The following is a 22,178-nucleotide window of genomic DNA, read 5'->3' on the forward strand; positions in this document are numbered from 1 at the left end:
GAGACACGGTCCAGTGCGCGATAGCCATTCCCTGCAGCCGATATCCAGCACTCACTGGCTTCGCCAGCTACTTCATTGATTTCAATAAATAACCTTTAGCTACAAAGCAAAAATGAGGAGCACATTGGAGATAAGTGCTGCTCGTGTTTAGGCGAATCGTAGCTTTGGTTACTTTTCGGATGAAATCCTGGATTGTGAAAAATTTCCGTCAATTTCCACTATGTGGTTAAATCGTTGATAAAAACGGGAAATGCATCAAGACTCTTGTTTGGTAGCCTACCGACAAAAATACGGTAATTACGGACGTGAAATTGCACGTTTTGAAAGAGGTTCTGAACAACTGATTTTGGCCACTCGAATTTTGTTCGGAAGTAATAATATAAAAATATTACTATTCCTTTACTATACAAATCTTGATTTTGTACTATACAGTTCCTGAACCAGTTGCTGTTTTGATTATGTAAGATGTGAACCTTTATTTTTGGTTCGTTGCAAGAAATCTCTTTGCAAATGCTGGTTGACCGCGCACATTTGCTTTTATTAAAATTAGGTGTATAATAAATGCTGCTGATAAAACAGGCATTAAAATGAAGAAATCTGGTTCTATAATACTACCAGAGCTGAAGGCAGAAGAAACTTGTTGCAGCACTATGGTTTTTGTCCTGACTGGCTCCCTTGAATATGAGGCCATGAGCTATTTAAGATAGAGCGGGTGACTTGTGCTTTTCTCTGGCCACCAAAAGGTACAATGTTCTTCCCAACTCTAGACTAAAGTTCTTGCCATGCTCGTTCTTTGAGAAGGCAATAATCAGTTGGCTTTAAGGCATCCTGACAGACATGTACTGGTGTCCTGGTGGATCCTGAAAACCAGGCAAGACGTTCCCCTCCATGGGGGCAAAGCGATCACCCACCATCTAATCTCAAAGGGAGCCAGTTAAGCAGGTTAGTCTGGAACAGGAGAACCTGTAGCTAACCTGCGAGACGCTCTTTCCTTCAGAGCTGTTCTCTCTTCGGACACTTTTTTTGGCTGAGTTTTGTTGAACTTCTGCCCTTTGTTTTGTGCTTGGTCTCTGCTAGCACACATACACTGGAAATGCTGAGTATAACTCTAGATTTTCTCATTTGTGTCTACAGGCTGCTAAACACATGAGATGCCTTTGAAAATACCATCTATTTAATTTTTGTTTTTAATTCCCAATTTTGGGTGACCCATTCCTCATCTACTCAAGCTATGCAGCCGTCGTTTATTGTCTCTCATCCGCATTCTTAGCTGATTAGTTTTGAGATCTTTACTGTTGCTGGTGTATTTCTCTGCTGCGCTGTAATATAAAGATCTCGGTTTGTTGGAAGTATGAGCAGAGAGAAGGAGATTGCGGCTTGGATCAGCCTGTGTAACTGCTGACACGCTAATTCCTTCTGTGAGGTATGCGAATCCTTGGCAGCTGTACTGCTGTTCTGGTATCTGGCAGTTTTGCTCTGATCCCCTACTGCAAGTTTTGCTGATTTAGATATAGGGAACTAGAGGAGCAATGGAGTAGTGCTGAACAAGGAAGAGCCAATAGTCACCTAGGGTGCAGAATGGAGGCCAGTAGGAATCAGTCACGGAGTGGAGTGCCACTAGAGGGCAGAGCTGCAGAGATCGGAGCCGAATGGGATTAGAATCATCGAGAAGTTAGGTCCAGATTCTACAAAACAGCCATCGCCTTGCGTCAAAGTGTGAAAGAGGAACAGGCATCTCATGAGACAGTGAAACAAGATGAAATGAAAGGCACAGCAGGACAGCTGTCTATTACGGAGCTCAGAAGCACAGAGTAGTGGCTTCCGGTAAATATAGATATCCGACGTTTATTGTTTTGTTTTCTTCTATAAGGCATTTTTTTCACTGAGATGTATTGACTGTGGATAACGGGTGTAATAAACAACTAGGAGAGTCCATTGAAAGACCAAAAAAATGCAGAAATAATTCTGTTACAGTGCAGAAATACGTTTTTACATCCTATCAGAAAATATAAGCTTTAGATGACCAGCCTATTATAGCTAAAAACACACATACCCTAAGAAATATTTTGTTGACTGGAATAGATGACATTAACTTTCACAGAAAAGCAATGTCATTCAGAGATTCCCGAAAACGAGGACAGGTAATGAAACGGGTACTTGTTTAATCACACAAGGAACCGAGAAGTGCCGAAACACTGTTATCGGTGTGAAATTCCAAACAAGCAAGCATCCATAAATAATGCAACGTTTCATTGTAATTCCCCACATGGGTGCTTAGTGTCATTTAGCAGTGTTTATGGGGACACCTCGTAATCCATGCCCAGAATGCACAAAACAGGAAGGAGGGGTGATGAGATGGGGTTCATCCATGTGTTAAGAAAAGAAGCAACTTTAAAAAATAGCTCGCGTCTTGCTGACGGGTGTAGGATAGAGATGGCTGTTAGATGCCCGAGATTCGACGGCTGGCGTCTTACTACATCTGTCCTTCTCAGTCCTCCAGTGAGGATTTGGATATCAGTTGCATGGTTACGGACATGGAGCAGTAAAGTGACAATCAATTGATTTCATTTTTAAATGAAGATCCCCCCCCCCCCAGAATTTGATAAAGCTTTCTGTATTCATCAGTAGTCGCCAGTGCTATGAAACGGTGGGAGTTGATACCTAGTGTGTATCTGGTTTCTGTGGAGGTGCTTAATTTGTAATTGTGGGTGAAGCGGCTTGTATGTTGATGGATTTGGAGGCATCTTCATCACGTTCATGGTCATGGCCGCCGCTCTGGGGACCCCTGTCCGGAACAATGGTACTGTTTGCGTATGTGAGCTGTTGCTGTCTGTCAGCTCAGCCTGCCCGAGGTGGTTGATTAAAAACAGGCAGCTCCATAGGAGTCGGTGGGCTACTGACCAGTGCTCTTCTGGAGGGGAAAGGGGCATCCTAGCAGCAGCCTCTCCCCCCATTCTCTAACCTGAGGCGAAAGTACTTTTTAATTAAGGTGATGGGGGGGGGGGGGGGGGGTTGACAGGAACCTCATGGCAAGGAGATAATTCTGCTGTCAGCTATGAACTCATACACATCCACGCATGTGCTGCCGCTTGCGGTCAACATGCTTGCATTGCCTCCTGCATCGCATTGCCATGTTCCTGCCCTCCTCATGGCTATCCCGCTCTGGCCATGTCTGGAGACTGACCCCCTCCGAAGCACTGGATGGAAGGGAGGGTCCCGAGGGTCCCGCCCTCCTCTGTCAGCCCTGTGCTGCCAGGATGGTCCAATGTGTGAGAGTCATAGAGCAGGCACACCTGTTAGTGGAGCTCGGCAAGCCCTGATCTCCATCTTCCCATGTGGGGAGACTCACCTTTGGCCATAGGAAGACTTCCATGCCGGCAGTTCCTCAGATGGCATCACATTGCGTAACCCTGCTTTATATTCCAAGGCTCGTCAGCCTATTCGACATCAGCATAAATGCTTAGTCTGTAATTCACTCGGTAGAATAATTCAGGCCATGTTTTTTTCTACCAGTAGATGAATGAAGGAATTATGGAAAGAATGTGTGTGTGTGTGTGCATTAGTGTGATATGGAGGGTACATGAATACACTCCTATATGCTGGTTTGATAATCTGGAAGTGCCTAAGTGAGCTGTGATATGAAGATGGCAGTTGAGGGTGCTTGTCAAATGGAATACCACAATGCCTTGAGTGTACTCTTAAAAATATAATGGCTTTGAAATGTCACCCGCTGGAAGTGTTGCATCTGAAGCCGCTGATGCATTTGTTCCTTTCAACAGATGACACTCACTCGTTTAAAAGGACAGGCACATCTTGTGGTGATGGGCATTGACTTGTGATGCTGCACTGTCTGAGTACAGGTCCCCAGTTTTCTGAAACTGGACGGAATGATGTTTTCAATATTCTGGGTAGGAAAATCTGGAGGAGAGCAGGTCTGGCCCCAAGGTTCATTTTGCTTTGAGAGAGAGAGAGAGAGAGAGAGAGGAGATCTAATTGTTCCCAGGCCTCCTTGTGGAAGCCAGCCACAGACCCCAAACTGTCAATCATGGCTCTCACTTCCTGTGAAACGTTTCCCATCATTCCCTGCTGTTCTACTGCAGGTGGTACAGAAGCGACCAGAGCTTTGCGCGTGTCTGTGTGTGTGTTTGTTTGTTTGCGTGTCAAGTATTCCGTGTGGGAGGAGAGGTTCACGGTAATAATTTCTTTTTATTTTTGCAGCAGAATTCTTTCTGGCAGTTAGCTTTGCAGAAGTCAAAGCGATAAATACATGCCGTTTGGCGTAGGGGATTTGTGTTAATAGTATTTTAGTGCTCTGATGTTTTGGTTTAAAATGAAATATCTTTGATGTGCCATGTCTTAGTATGGCATGCATATGGTTAAACTTCTCAGGGCTGTTGTCCTTATGGAAATTCATACAAATCCACCGTATGACTGAAGTAAATTTTATGTTCCACTATGTGGGTTGAAGTGGCTGCAGAGTGGCATCGGTGGGGGGTGGGGGGGGGCAGAATGGCTGCTTTGTGAAGGATGAAATCTTCTCACAGCACTGCGGTGACCTCTGAACCTTCAGACACAATGTGCGTGTCACTTCCTGTGTCAAACGCGGTGGCTCCTCGCTGGGGGAGTTATTATTCTGGCGAAAGCGAGATAAAATCTGAAAATGTGTCCTAATGTTTGCAGACTGTTGGCTAGCAGAGAGAGCTCCATAGCACCCATTAAATGTCATTCTTGGGGAGGAGGCTCCATTGGCGTCCAACCTCATTGTCAAGGTTTTAGCTCAAAGACTAGCTCTATGGGAAAGGTCCGCATGCATCAGGAAGTAATCCTGCTGCTTCTGTCCCCTGATGGCTACCCGAGCCGCATTTGGATGCATTGAAGTTTTTATGAGGGACCCTGCTTCCTCTCTCTCTCTCTCTCTCTCTCTCGAGCAGAGCCTTGTGGAGGCCACCTGGATGCCAGCGTGCCCGGCTACATCACGTCACCGGGGTACCCACACGAGTACCCACCTCACCAGAGCTGCCGTTGGGTGATCACAGCGCCTGAGCCCTCCCAGCGCATCACGCTCAATTTCAACCCCCACTTTGAGCTGGAGAGACTGGACTGCAGGTAAGGGACAGGCAGCTCACTCTTCCGGCCGGGGAGTTGCAGGTTAGAATGTGGATGGGCTGGATGGGAAGCGAGGAGCTGAGCTTCAGCAGCAGCCAGATCAGAGGAACATGTGTTCTGCCTGAGTTTCCCCAATCACAGGATACAGCTCTTTCTAAGCTGCTGCTTTGCAGATCTATTACTCTTCATGGAGCGTTTCTGTATATGAATGCTGCCCCTAAAGGTAGCTTGTTTTCCCTGCCGACAAGATCGATAGTGTAAATAAAAGCTGTTGTTCAACTTACAGTTCAGCTTCAGGTTTGCAAATAGTAATTAGGCTTTCAAGCATTCGTTAGCATGTTTTGTGAAGAGTACATTTGCATATTTGCATAGCATCTTTTTTTGATCAGCTGTTGATTCCAGGTTGTTGAGAGTTGGTTTTTGACATCCTCTGCTGGTCACTTAAGGGAATGCACATGGGGGGGGGGGGGCAGTCCTGGGGTTGGGAGGGTGGTGATTAGCCAAAAAAACAAGGGATTACGTTATAATATGAAAAATTATCTTACGTTGCCACCTGCCACTAGTTAGAATTTCCCACACAAGCTAATTTTTTCGTATATCCAGTGGAAGGTAACACAAGGTAACTCGGGCTCTGGGATCTGGGTCAGCCCCCCCATCCAATTCCCCTGTGTCCGTGACTAACTCTGTCTTATGTCGCCAATCACATTAGAGAGCCCGCGGGGGTAGCGCAGTCGAGACAGCATCCCATCTGTGCAGCATGACTGACTGACTGGTTAACAGTGATGGGCACCTTCATCTGTCACATGCTAATTGCTGGTACTCACTGTCGAGCCTAACAGAGCCACTTGCAGTATGAGCAGTTAGGTTTGTATATGCTGCGTAGGGCTGACCATAGTCTTTGCAGTTCTGTTGTAAAGAGGTAGGTTTTGTTCATGGCCGTGATCCATGCAGTACCTGACTGTTCAGACAGAGGCCTGCAGGATGGTGACGGGGCACTTTGGAAATTCAGGATCCCAGCTTCCCGCACAGAGACCCCATCCTCTGTATGTCACCCATGTGTCTGTCTCATCTTCTGGGCCTGTAAAGTTCCTAGTATGTGTTTCTGTCGCAAGATGTGAAATATTTTATCTGCCATTGAAAGTCCTCCTCTAGAGTCTTTTTGACACCGCTATGGTTTAGATTTGTCTTTCTGTTTTTATATCTGTGTTATATTTGTTGCTTTGAATGTCTCGTTCTGTTGCTAACCTACCCTGCCCTCCCCCAACACTGTGCTCCACTTTCTGATTAGTAGAGAAACTCAATTACATTTCTGATGCTTTAAAAAAGAGAGGCTTCCTCTGGGAATCAGACCTATTTAATGGATCCATTCGAAAATAAAGCCCACGTGAATGCTGTCCTTTATTTATTGAGTTGGACAAATAGATCTTTTTTCACGCCAATGCTGTGGTTACTTTCTGAGGTTGTGGGAAGGACGTGCTTCTCTGGTGGTGTGAGCCTCGTGTGATGTCCTGTGCCGCTGTAGCTGTACGTCTTCGCCACTCTCTGTACATCTGTTTTCCTCCCATTAGTCTCTATATTTGAGTACGCAGGGCTGCACTGCTATGGTCATGTGACCCTTTCTTGGCCTGAAACCAAGCAGTCAGGCGCTAGGAGCTGCTGACTGGCAGTTGGCTTCCAGTTTGTACTCGAAGCTGACCCGAGTAAAGCCAGCCAGTGACCACGCACACACAAACACACACACACACAGACACAGCGCTCATGTATTCCTACTATTGTGGGGACTCTCCATCCATTTCTATGGGCATAACCCTAACCCTAACACCCTAACCCCTACCCAGCTCTAACCATAAGTAACAATATTTTTACTTCATTTAGATTTTTGATTGCATTCATAGATTTTTTAGAAAACTGAGGTTTGTATTGTGGAAACCTAAAAAATATCCCCACAAGCTAAAAATTAAAGTAACAGGTTTTAGCCACGTGAAAGCCTCAGTGCGCTACAGACCCGAGGAGATAATGCACATTGTGGGGACATTTGGTCACCATGATGTGGGACGCACAACCCCCCTCCCCCACCCCAACACACGTCCTGGTACTCCAGTTCCCTCTCAATTCTTTGGGGTAGGAGGGTTAGCACACTACATCGCGCTGAATGTTACATGTGGTCATCCTCTGCAAGGAGACAGCCGGAACGCCTTGGGAACACATGGCGTGGGCAGGACTCCATGTGGCTTGAAGGTTGTATTAGCTTCTGTATCATGTTGTGTATGTAGTCAAATTAGCAAGTTTTATGCTGGGCACCAGGCTAGTGGGAATGCGAGGTAGGGCCGCTGTAATTGTAAAGGATTAAAATTAATTAAGGATTAAAAACCAATCCATTCAGAATAGCCAAACAGGCCATATCATTGGCAGCCCAGGCATATGGGGGAGGAATTACAGTCAGGTTGTTGACCAGCTGCTGTAGGAGCAGGCATGACTCTGCAGTCGCCAATACAGGTCGCCGTCGACTTGCGATACAGGACTGTTGCGATACATGTGGCCAGGACTGCACCACGTTTGGCAGCGTGAGTGTTGCCCAGCAGGTATATGAAAGTCTCCATCTCCAGCTCCTAGCAGTGCTAGCATCCCCGCGAGATGCTCATTCATTCATCGTGCTGAGGCTTCTGTCCACAGCACTCACAGTACAGTATACATTCGTATACATTTGTGTCTTAGCAGTTTTTTATAATAATGAACTAAGAAATTAATGATAAAAAGGTTAAAAAACACCAGACATTATGACTTAAAGATGATATAATTTTACAGTGTGCAGTGTACTATACAGTGTACTAAACGTATGATAATATTTGCATATAAAACGAAGGGCTGACTTTCGACCAAATCCATGTTGTATGTTGACAATGACCTGCATCTGACCAACAACGTTTGCCTTTCACTGCGAGGCTGCATCAGCATCCAGGACTCGAAGCAGTGGGTGTACTGAAGCTCCTGGTATAGGAGGAGTGCTACAGGAAGTGCCAGTTTTCAGTACTGTGGGTCTACAGTAATTTCTCTGCTGGCATTGAGTATAGAGGCTTTCAGGCCGTGCTGCTCGTAGCCATAGCCTACTCTGGAGGCAGGCTCCATCACATCACTCATGGCCACTCATCCCGCTGACTCCATGTTATAAACAGTGGGGCGTAAACACTAAGTGGGCCTCTAACTGAAGGCTCTCTGAAACGTTTCTAGGCAGCTGTGCTACTTTCCAAATGTGTTATGGAGTGATGCGGAGAGCCAGATCGCTGCCTCTGGCACGACCGGCCTCTACTGACAATGAAGAATGTCACTGCCAGTGCCAGGCAGACCGTGCCTCACAGAGCCAAATTCAGGCTGCCTGACACACCCCAGCATAAGCCAGTCTCACAGCCATTTCTGGGCTGCCTGACACACCCCAGCACATGCCAGTCTCACAGCCACGTCTGGGCTGCCTGACACACCCCAGCACATGCCAGCCTCACAGCCACGTCTGGGCTGCCTGACACACCCCAGCACATGCCAGCCTCACAGCCACGTCTGGGCTGCCTGACACACCCCAGCACATGCCAGCCTCACAGCCGGGTCCGGGCTGCCTGACACACCCCAGCATAAACCAGTCTCACAGCCACGTCCGGGCTGCCTGACACACCCCAGCATAAACCAGTCTCACAGCCACGTCCGGGCTGCCTGACACGCTCCAGCACATGCCAGCCTCACAGCCACGTCTGGGCTGCCTGACACGCTCCAGCACATGCCAGCCTCACAGCCACGTCTGGGCTGCCTGACACACCCCAGCACATGCCAGTCTCACAGCCGGGTCCGGGCTGCCTGACACACCCCAGCATAAACCAGTCTCACAGCCACGTCTGGGCTGCCTGACACACCCCAGCACATGCCAGCCTCACAGCCACGTCTGGGCTGCCTGACACACCCCAGCACATGCCAGCCTCACAGCTACGTCTGGGCTGCCTGACACACCCCAGCACTTGCCAGCCTCACAGCCGGGTCCGGGCTGCCTGACACACCCCAGCATAAACCAGTCTCACAGCCACGTCTGGGCTGCCTGACACGCTCCAGCACATGCCAGCCTCACAGCCACATCTGAGCTGCCTGTCACACCCCAGCATAAGCCAGTCTCACAGTTGCAGCTGGTTCCTGGATGCCTGATGCCCCAGCACATGCCAGCCTCACAGCCACGTCTGGGCTGCCTAACACGCCCCAGCACACGCCAGACTCACAGCCGGGTCCGGGCTGCCTGACACACCCCAGCATAAACCAGTCTCACAGCCACGTCCGGGCTGCCTGACACGCCCCAACACACGCCAGCCTCACAGCCGGGTCCGGAATGCCTGATGCCCCAATGCACGCCTGCTTCATAGCCACGTCTGGGCTGCCTGACATGCCCCAGCACACGCCAGCCTCACAGCTGGGTCCGGGGTGCCTTGACACACCCCAGCATAAGCCAGTCTCACAGCTGCAGCTGGTTCTGGGATGCCTGATGCCCCAATGCACGCCAGTTTCATAGCCACCGGGTGTCTTGCTCCCTCCACTCTGCCACCATCTTTAAAGGCGTTATTGTAGCCCATAATTATTTGGGGAAATATAGGAGCCATTCCAAAGGTCTCTCAACTCCAATTTATGCATTGCCTGGTACTGAATGGATTTAATAAAAATGTAGATACATGCCGTGCACTTTCCCACTCAAGCTTCTCTCTCTCTCTCTCTCCCTAAGTCCCGGCCGCCTCTCCCCCTTTATTCTTCACTGTGGGAGATTAATCCTGTCTGCGGATATTAGCCACACATAGTTACAATAAGAAGGAAGGACTGCTGGCCGTTCCCTTATCCCCCCTGAATTCCTGTCTCCTGAGACACAGGCGAGGATGCTTCATGAAAAAGCTGGAAAGGCCAGTGGACCTGAGGCTGATCTTATCCGCTGTAGGGAGGAGTTCAGTTACTGTTTGGCTGTTATGGCCGCGGCTGTTCCTGTTTTCTGAGTGTCTGGGATGTCGTCTGAGCATTTTTTTTTTTTCAGCTGTGAGGAAAAGGTCTGGCTCGGCCCACACTAGGCGCTCGGCATGTCAGACGCTGTTGACTTTAGCTTTGTGATGCTTTACCAAGACAAATAAGAGGAGTTCATTGTACAAACCCCGAGCCACCTCTCGGGGTGAGCCTAGCTTGTACAACAGGGGAGGGCATTATCTCCTCGGGTCTGTAGCGCACTGAGGCTTTCACGTGGCCAAATATTGTAATCCCATGTTTGCCTTCTTAAACGGGGTTCCACTGTGGTGCGTGGAGGCACCCAGGAGAGCGGAGATTAGGGCATGTGTCTCTTCAGTTTGCATTCTTAGCAAACGCCTTAATCCAAAGTGACTTGCAAAGCAGTTTCACATGGTTGCTATTTGTGCAGGTGGACATTTTACTAAAGCGTTTAAATATGAGCGTGTTTTTTACAGCTGGGGGAGTTTCCTTGGAAGTGCTGTGCCTGTGTCGCAGGATTAGTACCGTGACTAACACAGAACTGCGGTTCTCCTCCCAGTTTTGATGTGCCCGAGTCGTCTGATGGATGCACCAGCAGCAGCACAGTTAGCTAGGATTTAGCTCATGGTCTGTTCGGGGACTTTCATTGTTACTTTATCATTTGAGGTCTTTTTTTTTTTTTTTTTTTTTTTTTTTTTTTTTTTTTTGAGCCTGTGCTGGTTGTACAATAGCTGCTGAGTGGTAATGTGGCATCGAGCTGTGACAATGATATCGTCTTCCCACAGCACCTCAGGAGAACGCTAATCAGTGTGGGAAATCAGGGAATCACTGGAGGCTGATCATAAATGCCCCGCCCCACCTCAGCTGCTATGCTGGCCATGACTTCTGCCTAGAGGTCACTCCCTGTCCGGGAGAAGCAGGCCCTTCTTCATTGCCCTCCACAGCTGTCATGCAGGATTCATAGGCACAGCATCCATGTGACTCGGGGGTTGCTGTAATTCACTCTTTGGTTTTCATCCATCTACAGGTTCTGAAGGACACGTCCAAAGTTTGCCATGAGCTTTGTATTTTATAATATGTCACTTGCTTTTAACTTTGGTTTTAGTGGTGAAATAGGTCTTGCAGCTGAAATTTGTGATTGCATTTGAGGCCAAAATACCCTCAGTATTGGCATAAAGATGATAAAGATCAAAATCTATTTTTTTGGGATAAAATATTTAATCTATATTAATTTGTGAAGTTAGCAGCTCAAGTGCTATAGACACAGAAATAGGGGAGATTGTCCACTGCAATCATCAGCCATTTTCTTGTCATAATGTCAATAAGGATTAATGGTCTGAGATTCTATTTTCTTTGTATTCCTTTAATAGTGTGTAATTAAGTTTCCATGGTAATATTTAACATTTTTTTCAGCAAAGTTATAAAAAGGTTTGAATTTAGGGCATCAAAATAATCGATTAATCAAATCCAGTTGTGATAAAAAGATTAATGATTATTAATGCATCGAGTTGCTCCCTCAATAATCATGATCGAATCAAATCATCTTGTGGCCAGTGACTTACAGCCCTAGTAATAGACATTTACCTCAGGAAGCAATAGCATAAGAGGAAGGATTTGAAAGCCATTAGATCCCTGGGTTAATACCCCTAGTAAAGGACTCAAACCACAGTCTATACCTCTCCTGTGATGGCTTCTGCCTGCGGGCTTGGTGTACGGGATGGTGGGGGGGAAGGTGAGCATTTGTTTTCAGGAAGGATTGTAAGTGGCAGCTGTGTCAGTCATTTGGGGATTCATTCCAACGTCTGCTCAATATTTCAGAGGCACTTAGATGGTCACTAACCATCCCCAGGGCAGACGCTGTAGTTTCTATAGCACCGGGCATCCCGACTGGAAGCAGGCGCATGGCCAGCCGCTGGCGCAGACCGAAGCTCACAGGCAGATCCTCTCCGGCACCACATAGGCCTTGGCCTCGGTCCTGCTGCCGAAAAGGTCCCCTGTGACCATCACTGCATCACTTTGCACAGAGACACAGTCGATCCCCTCCGAGCATGTGCGGAGGCTGAGAGATGAATATCAGCGCCGATGAGAGGTAAAAGAACTTAGCTTAGCAGGGTGGGCTGTGCTTTAATTAAGATCAGGCAACGGGCATAGACACACCTGGCTGTCATTCTGGGCACTTACCGGAGGGTAATCACGCGCCTAAAGCCAGCTGTACCGGCACGGAGGTGGGCCGTGACCTCGTCTGCCTTTGCTGTGCAGAATACGAAGCTTCCAGGGCCCCATCAGCGGATGCTCTGTGCGGCGCTCATTGCAGTGTCTAGCAGGTATCTGAGGATGGGTTTATTCTAGAGATGTACCGATTCTATCGGCCAGCTATCTTGTATCGGCAGGTACAGCAACAATCAGTCATTAGCCAATGAATAAAAATGAGCCGATATTTACTGCCGATAATTCTCTTTAAAATGATGACCCATATTGCTTCGCAAACCCGCATACTAAACGGTTAGAAAAATGTCTGCGGTGTGGAATTATTTTAACGTCATTAGAAATGCATTTTGCAAATATTGCTCTGCTAAAATTTTCATGAGGAGGAACTACTAATAAACATTTCAACGCAAATTTGATTGCTCCCCTTTAGGCGAGACAGTGAAGACTATGAAGAGTTTTTGAAAAACAAAACTGTTGTAATAATGAAGGCTGCAGTGCTGCTGAATAATGCTAATCTGTCAGTAAGGCAAACATTTAATAGCAAAATAAAGTTCAATGTGGACAGTGCGAAATCAAAAGATATTACTTGGAAAATTACGGCATTTATCACACTTGATGAACCGCTCTTCTCTGTTATTAATGTCATAAATTTAAAGATCTATGCAAATGTATAAATACAGTAGTTGCTTGGAACATGAATTCATTGAAGAAGGCTGGTTGAGTTGTGGTTTGGTTTGCGGTCCAACTTGAATTTCCCCATAAGAAATAATGTCCGTTCCAGACCTCTAGCTACCTAACTAATGATAAAAAGCACTGACAATCAATATAAAACTAATACACTCATGAAATAGCACACATACAAAAGCAATAAACATGAAATTAAATAATAAATGGCAATTAATGAGCACTTTACCTGTATGGAGATGAGCTGATGGCATGCTGCAAGCGGCAGGTGGAGAGGAGGAAGGATGAAGGCGCTATTGTTTGAAAGGGTTCATGAAGCGTCATTTTGTCCATCACTGGTGCTTCTGGAACTGTCAGCGTTTTTAACCAAAAATACTTTTTCATAATTTTGGAATGTATTTTTTTATTAAATACACTTAATTAAGCAGAACCTCCCAAACAATCAATATTGTATCAGTGTCAGTTTTCAAAATTATCAGCAGAAATTTCCTTATTGGTGAATCAATAGTTTAATCTGTCTGGCGCTTGGACTTCCCAGATCTGCTACCTTCTCTCTGCTGCCATATCAGACACACTGTTCTGCAGCAGGAGGGAGATGGAGGGAACCCAGTTGAACCCAGACCCATCCTGGCTAGTCTCAGTCTCATCGCCGGGAAGTTGATGGAGATAAACCAACATCGATCCTCCATCGCAGGCAATGGCACACGCTTTGCCGCTAATCGCATGGGAGAATCGTACACACTTCACCTCTAATCCACAGCCGCCCATAGGCCACAAAGAAATCAATTAAAACTCAGGCACCTTCCTGATTCAGCCTGGAGGTTTTTGCTCCTGTTGCCCAAGCTGGTATGTGCCAGTGGCAGCCATGGATATGGAGCACGGTGCCCGCCCGTAGTCTGGGGCTTGCAAGGACACCTCTGTTTTTCCAATGACAGAATCTGGACTAAGTGGGATAATGCAGATCAAGTAGAGCGTGTGGCCATCTGATCCTGCTCCCAAAAACAACCCCCCCATGCCCTGCAGTTGCAACACTGACCACTGAACCAACAGGGCGGCACCGCTGAGCAGGGAGGTAGCAGGGAACGTTGTATCATCTGGCTGGGGAGCACTGTAGTGCTCTGCTCTATCAGCCATCTACTCAGTGACCCTGTTTATCAACACCCAGCCAAGGGGCATCTGCTGGAGTCCGTCTTGCTGGAGCATAGTGACCCCTCTGTGACCTTCCGTAACCCCCTCCCCCGGCTCCCAGAGTGACGTGGTACTGGCAGTCATGTGAGCACCGACCTCGGTTTTGTTGCTTTCTGTCTGAGCCCAGGGCTGCTATTCCCCATCTGGGTCCTGCCTTTGGGCCCGTTAGTGTTGTGTGTTCATATCCATGTGACTTTCATCAAAACATCACAGCAAGGCACAAAATGCATATCCTGCCACTTAAATATCCCATCCGGCATCTCTGTTTGGCTCTGAATCCCATGTCTGCTGCCCAAATGTAGCCGAAATTGGCTTTATTAGCGTGACAGTGGAGTGCTGTTGTTGGCCCTCTGCATTCCATTGTCTGTTCATTTGCCTCAGTAAACCGTAAGCCTGTGTCTGTTACTGTCAGGCCTTGCTCTGCCAGCTTTTACAGAAGGTCAGGAAAGCAGCGCGACACCATTCGCTGCTCTAAGGGGTGCGCTTCTTTTGAACCCGTGTTTCCACCCTTTTTGTCGCTGTTTCGTTTCCTAAAAAAAAAAAAATGCCATCAGTTTCAGTCAGGTGAGAAATTGTAGATGCACGTAACCTAAGTGTTTATATCAAAGTTAATTGAGATCAGACTCGCTCTCTGTCTGACCGTGGCCTCATGTGCATAATCCTCCCCAGGCAACACTGTCGATGATGTGAAAACAGACACAAGGAGAAGAGCTGCGCTCATTACCGTGGCGACGGCAAGCCACGAGCCGTGCGGAGCAGACAGGCTTTGCAGAATTCCTTCCAGCAAGCACAGGCCTTCCTTATCATGCCAAGCTTATCCGAACCTGGGCTCAGTGGAGCGCCGCCTGTGACTCTGCTCTGGAGAGGCACTCCAGCCGTGCAGTGAAGATCAGAGCTGGGCACGCTGGCAGAGAGCACAGAAGCACGTCGAGGAGCACTTCCGTGATATGGTCCTGTAGGAAAACACAACCTTCATGCAATGCTGTAAACACAGCGTAAAGTCCCGTCAAATGCAGACTGAAGTTTACGCAGTGAAACGGGGACCGGGGACCTGGTCCGGACTGCGGGCCGTTGAGCTTTGTGTTGGGTTACTTTTGGGTAAAATGTTGCAGTGGTCATTTGGGAGAGGCAGGTGTCTTTGGTCTTGGTTCCAAATCCCATCAGAGCTGACAGGAATGAATCTAGTGTTTGTTGTGCGAGTGCTGAAGGTCAGCATGGGTCAAAGGTCACTCCAGCTTTGATCTGGACGAATTGATCCCACCTGCTGCACTGCTGCCCTCTGCTGACCCTCTGCCCATCTGTCCCGGCACAGATATGACTTCATCGAGATCCGGGACGGCAACTCAGAGTCAGCAGATCTTCTGGGGAAGCACTGCAGCAACATCGCCCCACCCCCCCTCATCTCGTCTGGACCTATGGTGCACATTAAGTTTGTCTCGGACTACGCCCACCAGGGAGCAGGATTCTCACTGCGCTATGAGATCTTAAAGATAGGTAAGGGTTAAAGTATGAAATTCTTCCTGACCAAACCGAAGGGTGTAATTTAAGTCTCACTGGAGGTTTCCCTTGATCAGGGTTGTTAGCATTCTGTTGGGGTTTTTAGCCAAGATGCATTCTGGGAGGCATCTGTGTTTATTTGGTTGCTGGTGAGGGTTTCTGTGCGAGTTGTTAAGGTGAAAGCCGCCAGTGCTCAGGATTAAATAGGACAGTATACTTCCTGCATGTAGTACTGCTGCCCCCCCAGGTGCATCGGAAAAGTTTTCCCCGAGTGCACTAGACAGATTTCACTGAGCAAGCATGCTAAGAGTCAGCCTTGTGGCTCAGGGACAAAGGGGTGAAAGAGTAACTGTAGGGTGCTGGATGATGGAGGAGGGCTTCTCCTGCATCTCAAGGATGGTGTGATCTCATGAATAGCCAGATGAGTCCCTAGGGCCCCTGCAGCAGGTGCGACTTGGCCTCCAGGCTAAGCCACAATAAACAGTCTGACTAGCGCTGAGATCAGGTGCCCTGTAAATGTGGTTACCATGGTGTCAGTAATACCTCCGCACTGCAAGTGATGTCTACATGAGCGTGTCCTCACGCCAGGGCCACTTGAAGATGTCTTCCCCACTGATGCACAAAGGTGCCGCTGTTTGTTTTAGCATGTCACACTCTTGTCAAATATTTCCGAAAACCACTGTTTACAAGTACGGGGTGGAAGAAAGCCAAGCAGAGCCAGAAAGCGAGCCTCCCCCGGGACGCGTGTTTATTTACATTGGTGCTCTGGCCGCCTGTGTGGCGAGAGCAGACAGCTTGCCGTGCTCTCGCCCTGTGATTGGATCTTATACAAATACACAGTGCAGAGTGGCCGCCCTGGGCTGGGGGTGGGGGTGCAGGTTGCATCAGATCCTGCCCTTCCTCTCTGACAGGAAATCAAGATGCTTTGCTAAACTCTACTGCACACTGGTATGGCTTTGGAGATGATATTTTTGGGCCCCTTGACCAGAGTGGATTGCTCCCTGATCCATCACTGCCAATTGAATGCATGCTTGCTCTCTCATACCCCTTAGCTCCAGAGGTGTCCTGGGCCAGGGAGCAGAGTGGAGTTAAGGACACCCATCCCCCTGCACTCTTAGCCAGTGCAGTGTGCAACCTCCCTGTCATCTTAGGGGGGCCTAGAGGACAAGGGGAGCTGCCAGTGCAGAGAGCACTTGCCACTTCGCTTTATTTGTCCTCATTACCGGGATCCTTCCCGTTTAGTCATGCCTTAGTTTACCCCTCGACCACGCCTGCCCGTCACCTACCTCTGTTGCTGTTGCCATGGCGACTGTGAGGTGACTTGTCGCGCATCAGAGCTTGGAGTAGGACAAGCCCCCTGCATGCCCCTCAGCTGCTGCTGTTCCGGCACATTCCGGAGGGGCTTTCCTTTAAGCTTCATTCTGGAACCTGAGAAGAGCAGATTCGATGTTAATTCAGGCTCCGCCCCATCTTGTGTACAAGCAGGGCATGATCTTTGTGCACTTTATGCATTATTGCGTATTAATAGCGTTAATGTGAAAAGGCTGTGGTGTTTTTTCCCGCCATTTTCCCAATTGTCCAAGTTGTTAAATGCTGATACTTAGTGCCGCGGAGAGGGGCAGACTGGTAGTAGCATCAGTGTGCACACAGAGCGGCTTCCTCACACCATCCAGGCCTCCCAGATCCAGTATATAGCAGCATCCTCATAACTTTCCTCTGAGTGGCCACCCCTCTCCAAATGCATGCTGGGCATGTGCGGATCAGGTCTGCCAGCCCCAGGGGTGGAAACTCTGCTCTGATGCATGCTGTGCCGCTGGAACAGCTGGCAGGCATAGATTTTGCAGACTGCACTGACAGCACAGTCTACACAGATAGCACAGTCTGCATAGACTGCACTGACAGCACAGTCTACACAGTTAGCAGTCTGCATGGACTGCACTGACAGCACAGTCTGCATAAACCACACAGGGGGGTGGGGGGGGTGACCATAGGGCCAGTCGTGAGCCTGTCAAAAGCAGGCTGAACACCCTGCTAGCTGCAGCTAAGCTAAGAGCCACATCCTGTAGGCGGTCTCATCTCGACGCTTATTTACAGCTGCATGTGAGGGCTGAGAGCAGGGGGAGCCCCCGCCCCAGTGCAGCTCTGCCCTGGCACGTCCCTCCTAAGGTCAGCCCCCCCAGAGACCGGGCCTGGGGCCTGTGAGGCGTCTTCCACTTATAGAGTTCGCAGAAATCTGCTCTGTGCCGCTCGATGTGGGTGGATGTCACTAACAGAAGGCGGGAGGAGGACACAAGGAGAACTCATCACCCCCCCCCGCCCCCATATTTCTGGGCATGGGGGGGCCAGCGGGCAGCCTGCCTGCCTCCCTATGTGAGTGAGAGCACGAGGCCTGCACAGGGCCTCAGCTGTGAGATGGAGTATAAATAGTTGAGACATCACAGTTATTTAAGAGTTAAGAGCCCCAGATTACTGGCTGTTTTCTCATACCTAATGCTGCCCTTCACGCACTCATACACTCCAGCCCTTGTCAACAAGCCCCTTTCCCTCCCGCTCGTCTCCTTCTCTCCTTTTTTCTCCCTCTGAACCGTCCCTCTGTGCAAACACTGTCCCTGTTAATCTGCTGGGGTGCCTGAGTGTAAGGGCTTGCATGCAGGGGCATGCGCTTGCATGCACTCCCACATGCGTCCATTTCCTGCGAGTGCCTAGGTGTGTACGAGTCTGTGAGAAATTGCCTGTGTGTGTGAGTGTGTTCCTGTGAGTGTGTGCATTGAAGCAGATGGGGCAGGTGATGCCGGTGGTGCTCTGTTGTATGTGGTAAACAGACTTGATGCCCCCTCTTCCTGAAGCTGTTAATGTCCCCGGATTGGCGTGTAGCAGAGGGTTTGTTTGGGCAGCGTGGTATTTATGTGTGCGTGCAGGATAAACACAGCACACACCGAATGCTTCGTGAGTTGCAGCAGAGCAAAGACACCAGGCTTCTTATTTCATCAGCCCCTCCCCCCCAGGAGCTGGGGATTTCAGGGTTGTTTGCCGAACGCGTCCTACTTTATCCTGCTCTCCTGAGGAGCCCATCTGGCTCACGCAAGCAGAAGTTTCAAATATGAATTAGAGCACAGGAGCACGGGCGGCCCGGGTACGGAACGTGCCAGAAACCAACCTCCTGACACCATCTCACCTCGTTATTTTGTCCAGTTAGAGGCACATGTGTGAAGCCCTGTTTCCTAAGAGGGACAGAATTTACAGTGAGTTTTTGTTGTTGTTAGTAGTCAGATGCCATCCTGTCTTTTGGCCCCAGTCTGGGTCAGTCATCTCTGTACAAGTGTCGATGCTCAGGCATCTTCTCCTGGTGAAGGATCCTTTCAGCACAGGGTTCTTTAGAGCAGTGTTTTTCAATCTGGTCCTCAAGGACCCCAGAACGTTCAGGTTCTTGGTGCCTCCTAGCTCCCTGTCAGATTGGGTTGGGAAACTGTGTCTTAGAGAGAGATGCCTGGGCCCTGGGAGGGGTGTCACAAACTTGAACATCTTCTTAGAGCCGCACACACATAGCTGCTTAGTCTAATAGTGGCCACACCCCGCGCTGGGGGTGCTGTTGGGTTGTTGCAGGCTCGGACTGCTCCCAGAACTTCACAAGCCCATGGGGCATGATCGAGTCCCCAGGCTACCCGGACAAGTACCCCCACAACTTGGAGTGCACCTTCATCATCATCGTGCCGCCCCGCCTGGAAGTCACCTTGACATTTCTGACCTTCGACCTGGAGAACGACCCTCTGCTCACATTGGAGACGGAGTGCAAATATGACTGGCTGGAGGTGTGGGATGGCCTGCCGCAGGGTGAGTCTCGAGCAGTGGGATCCCTATGAGAGATCCATGCCTGCTCAGTGTTTTACCAGCATCTTTAGAAATTAAGGTGGCCGTACACTTTCGACAAAATCGTCAGAATCAATGTCATTTTAGAAGTACGACATCATATGAGCTGTAATCACCGCAGTGAACACCATGGCAGTGCACCGCCTGCACGGGGTCCCCGAGGCAACCTTTTTAATTTCTTCTGATCCCATCCACTGTCCACGATTGGCTGAAATAAATGTGACACTGCGGGGCTGGTCAGTGGAACTAATCATTTAGTTACAGGTACGTTTTGCACCACACCATGCGTATCTGTAAAGTATTACGTGTGTTTCTATTAATAGTAGATGCCATATCCACGTAATGTTTGTTGTGGAATGCATGCATTTCGTCAGCATGTAATCAAGTGCTGTTTAAATAGTTGACTTCCCTGTCTGTGCCACTTCTACTATTAAACCAATAGTGGCTGTTGATAAAGGGAGCAACTTCCATTTTAAAAGAGCTGCCGCCTCCTTTATTAAAATGACCAACATACTCGCCACAATTTGTGTATTATGCCACTTATTTGCACTCTGTAGGTAAGCCTGCTGCATCGGAAATATTCTGCGGCCTATAGGGTTATGGCATGGCAGAGAAGGAACAGCAGGCCGGGATCTTAGCCTGGAGTGGTGCATGCGTCTGCCTGCTTTTGTGTGGGCGCTGGGTCAGGTGTTGGGGCAGGAGCATTAGCCTCCATTTAGACAGCAAACACTGGCATGAATGAATATGCTCTAGGCCTTAAGTCATTTGGAGGCGAACCCAGAACGTCTTGTCGTCTTTGGCTGTTGGGGTGGTTATGATTTTGAGGGATTCAACCCCCTTTATTACCCAGCACTGCAGCGGATGTCTTCAGTGGCGTTGCCCTGTGTTATGGAAACGTAACACTGTGGTCAGAAACCGGCAGCCAGGGTGCAGAAGGTGCCCCACAGAGTGTCCACAGCTTCCCAGCCACTTACTCTTGATATGCTAACCATCCCTGGTGTCAGTAAAGAGACTTATTTCTGCCATTTGCTCAAGAGCCTCTTTGAAGCATCCACTTCTCCTCAAAAGGAAAATCAATGGCCACGATCGATTCCTACTTATTTCATGGCTCCTTTAACGCCCTCGACTCCTGTGTCTCTGATAGGTGCGAGCAGGAGGAGAATTTATGACCCTGGAGTCCAGGGCCTCCTCATGCCAGGCAGTCTAACTGCAGCCTGAGACATGGGACACACACATGTCGATGTGGACAGGCTATTAAATCAAGGTCAAGAAAGGGGACATAGGAAACTGAATGATAGACGCATCAGCTGAGTGTTTCTAATCCCAAGAGTAGGATGTAACAGGAAGCCCATCAGCTCTCATTAAGCCAAGTCCATGGTCATGTGATCTTACCTGGAGAAAACAGCCTGTAGATGCCGCATTCCCAGGTTCTGTAGATGCCCCACTCCCAGGTTCTGTAGATGCCCCACTCCCAGGTTCTGTAGATGCCCCACTCCCAGGTTCTGTAGATGCCCCACTCCCAGGTTCTGTAGATGCCCCACTCCCAGGTTCTCTAGATGCCCCACTCCCAGGTTCTCTAGATGCCCCACTCCCAGGGTTGCCTTGTGTGTTTCTCAACTGGGCTGAAGCAGGTTGAAGCTGCTTGTGCTGAGCATGTTGAGAACCGGAAGGTGTGTCTCACCCCTTTCTCCTGGCCCATGCTCTGAGCTCTGGCCGCAGCCTATGCTCTTGAGTTCTGGAGTACCGCGGCCCATGTTCTGACCCAGCGGCTCCATGCTCTGAGTTATAGTGTCCCATGTATGTCTGTAGTGGGACCCCTGATCGGGCGTTACTGCGGGACGAAGGCTCCTCCCGAGATCACGTCGTCCACGGGAATTCTCTCGCTGACCTTCCACACGGACATGGCTGTGGCAAAGGACGGCTTCTCTGCCCGGTATAACATGACGCCTAAGGAAGTCAGCGACAGTGAGTGTCGTCATCCGCCGCTGCCTCACACCGGCGCCTCCTGTGGGAATCTTTGTGACTGTCCCTCCTCCCTTGTATCCCAGCATTCCACTGCAGTAGTCCCTTTGGCATGGAGTCCGGGAAGATCTCTGACAGCCAGATCACAGCCTCGTCCTCCTTCAGCGATGGCCGCTGGACCCCCCAGCAGGCGCGGCTCAACAACGACGACAATGGCTGGACACCCAGCGAGGACAACGTCAAGGAGTACATCCAGGTGGGTCTCCGTCACCGCCAGAGGCATGTTGTGAGTGGTGCATAGGAACCTGTGAGAGAAATGAAAGCTCTGAGGATTCCAGGTGGCTGAGAGAGAAGGAGAGAAGGAGCCTGCATCTGGGGGGGCTTGGCAGCCACAGGGTCCTTCTGTACGCTGACCTCACTAGAGGCGCCTTATTCCCTGGACTCAGAACCCGGGGAGTCCCAGATGCATGATACATGAAAACTGTCCACGAGTGACAGTGAATCAGTGCGTACAGGAGTCAGTGAATGTGAGTGTGGCAGTGTGAGTATGAGAGTGAGAATGAATGAGAGTGTGAGTGAAAGTGTGTGAATGAGTGAGAGAGAGCACATGAGTGAGAGAGTTGGGTGTGATGGTGTGTATGTTAGTGGTTGAAAGAATGAGTGAGTGAATGTGT

General features: G+C 49.1%; 1 protein-coding gene across 2 annotated transcripts in view; it reads left to right on the forward strand.

Moving 5' to 3' along the window:
• Positions 1 to 22,178, forward strand: part of LOC125731613 (neuropilin-2-like) — a 60,686-nt gene that overhangs the window by 2,474 nt on the left and 36,034 nt on the right. For both annotated transcript variants that reach the window (XM_049005893.1, XM_049005892.1), the window contains exons 2-6: positions 4,932 to 5,106; positions 15,491 to 15,672; positions 19,279 to 19,506; positions 21,352 to 21,507; positions 21,591 to 21,760. In XM_049005893.1, the coding sequence (XP_048861850.1) occupies positions 4,932 to 5,106; positions 15,491 to 15,672; positions 19,279 to 19,506; positions 21,352 to 21,507; positions 21,591 to 21,760 (911 nt within the window). The remainder of the gene's footprint in view (positions 1 to 4,931; positions 5,107 to 15,490; positions 15,673 to 19,278; positions 19,507 to 21,351; positions 21,508 to 21,590; positions 21,761 to 22,178) is intronic.

Source organism: Brienomyrus brachyistius, chromosome 1 (genome assembly GCF_023856365.1).
Source record: "Brienomyrus brachyistius isolate T26 chromosome 1, BBRACH_0.4, whole genome shotgun sequence".
Taxonomy (NCBI): domain Eukaryota; kingdom Metazoa; phylum Chordata; class Actinopteri; order Osteoglossiformes; family Mormyridae; genus Brienomyrus; species Brienomyrus brachyistius.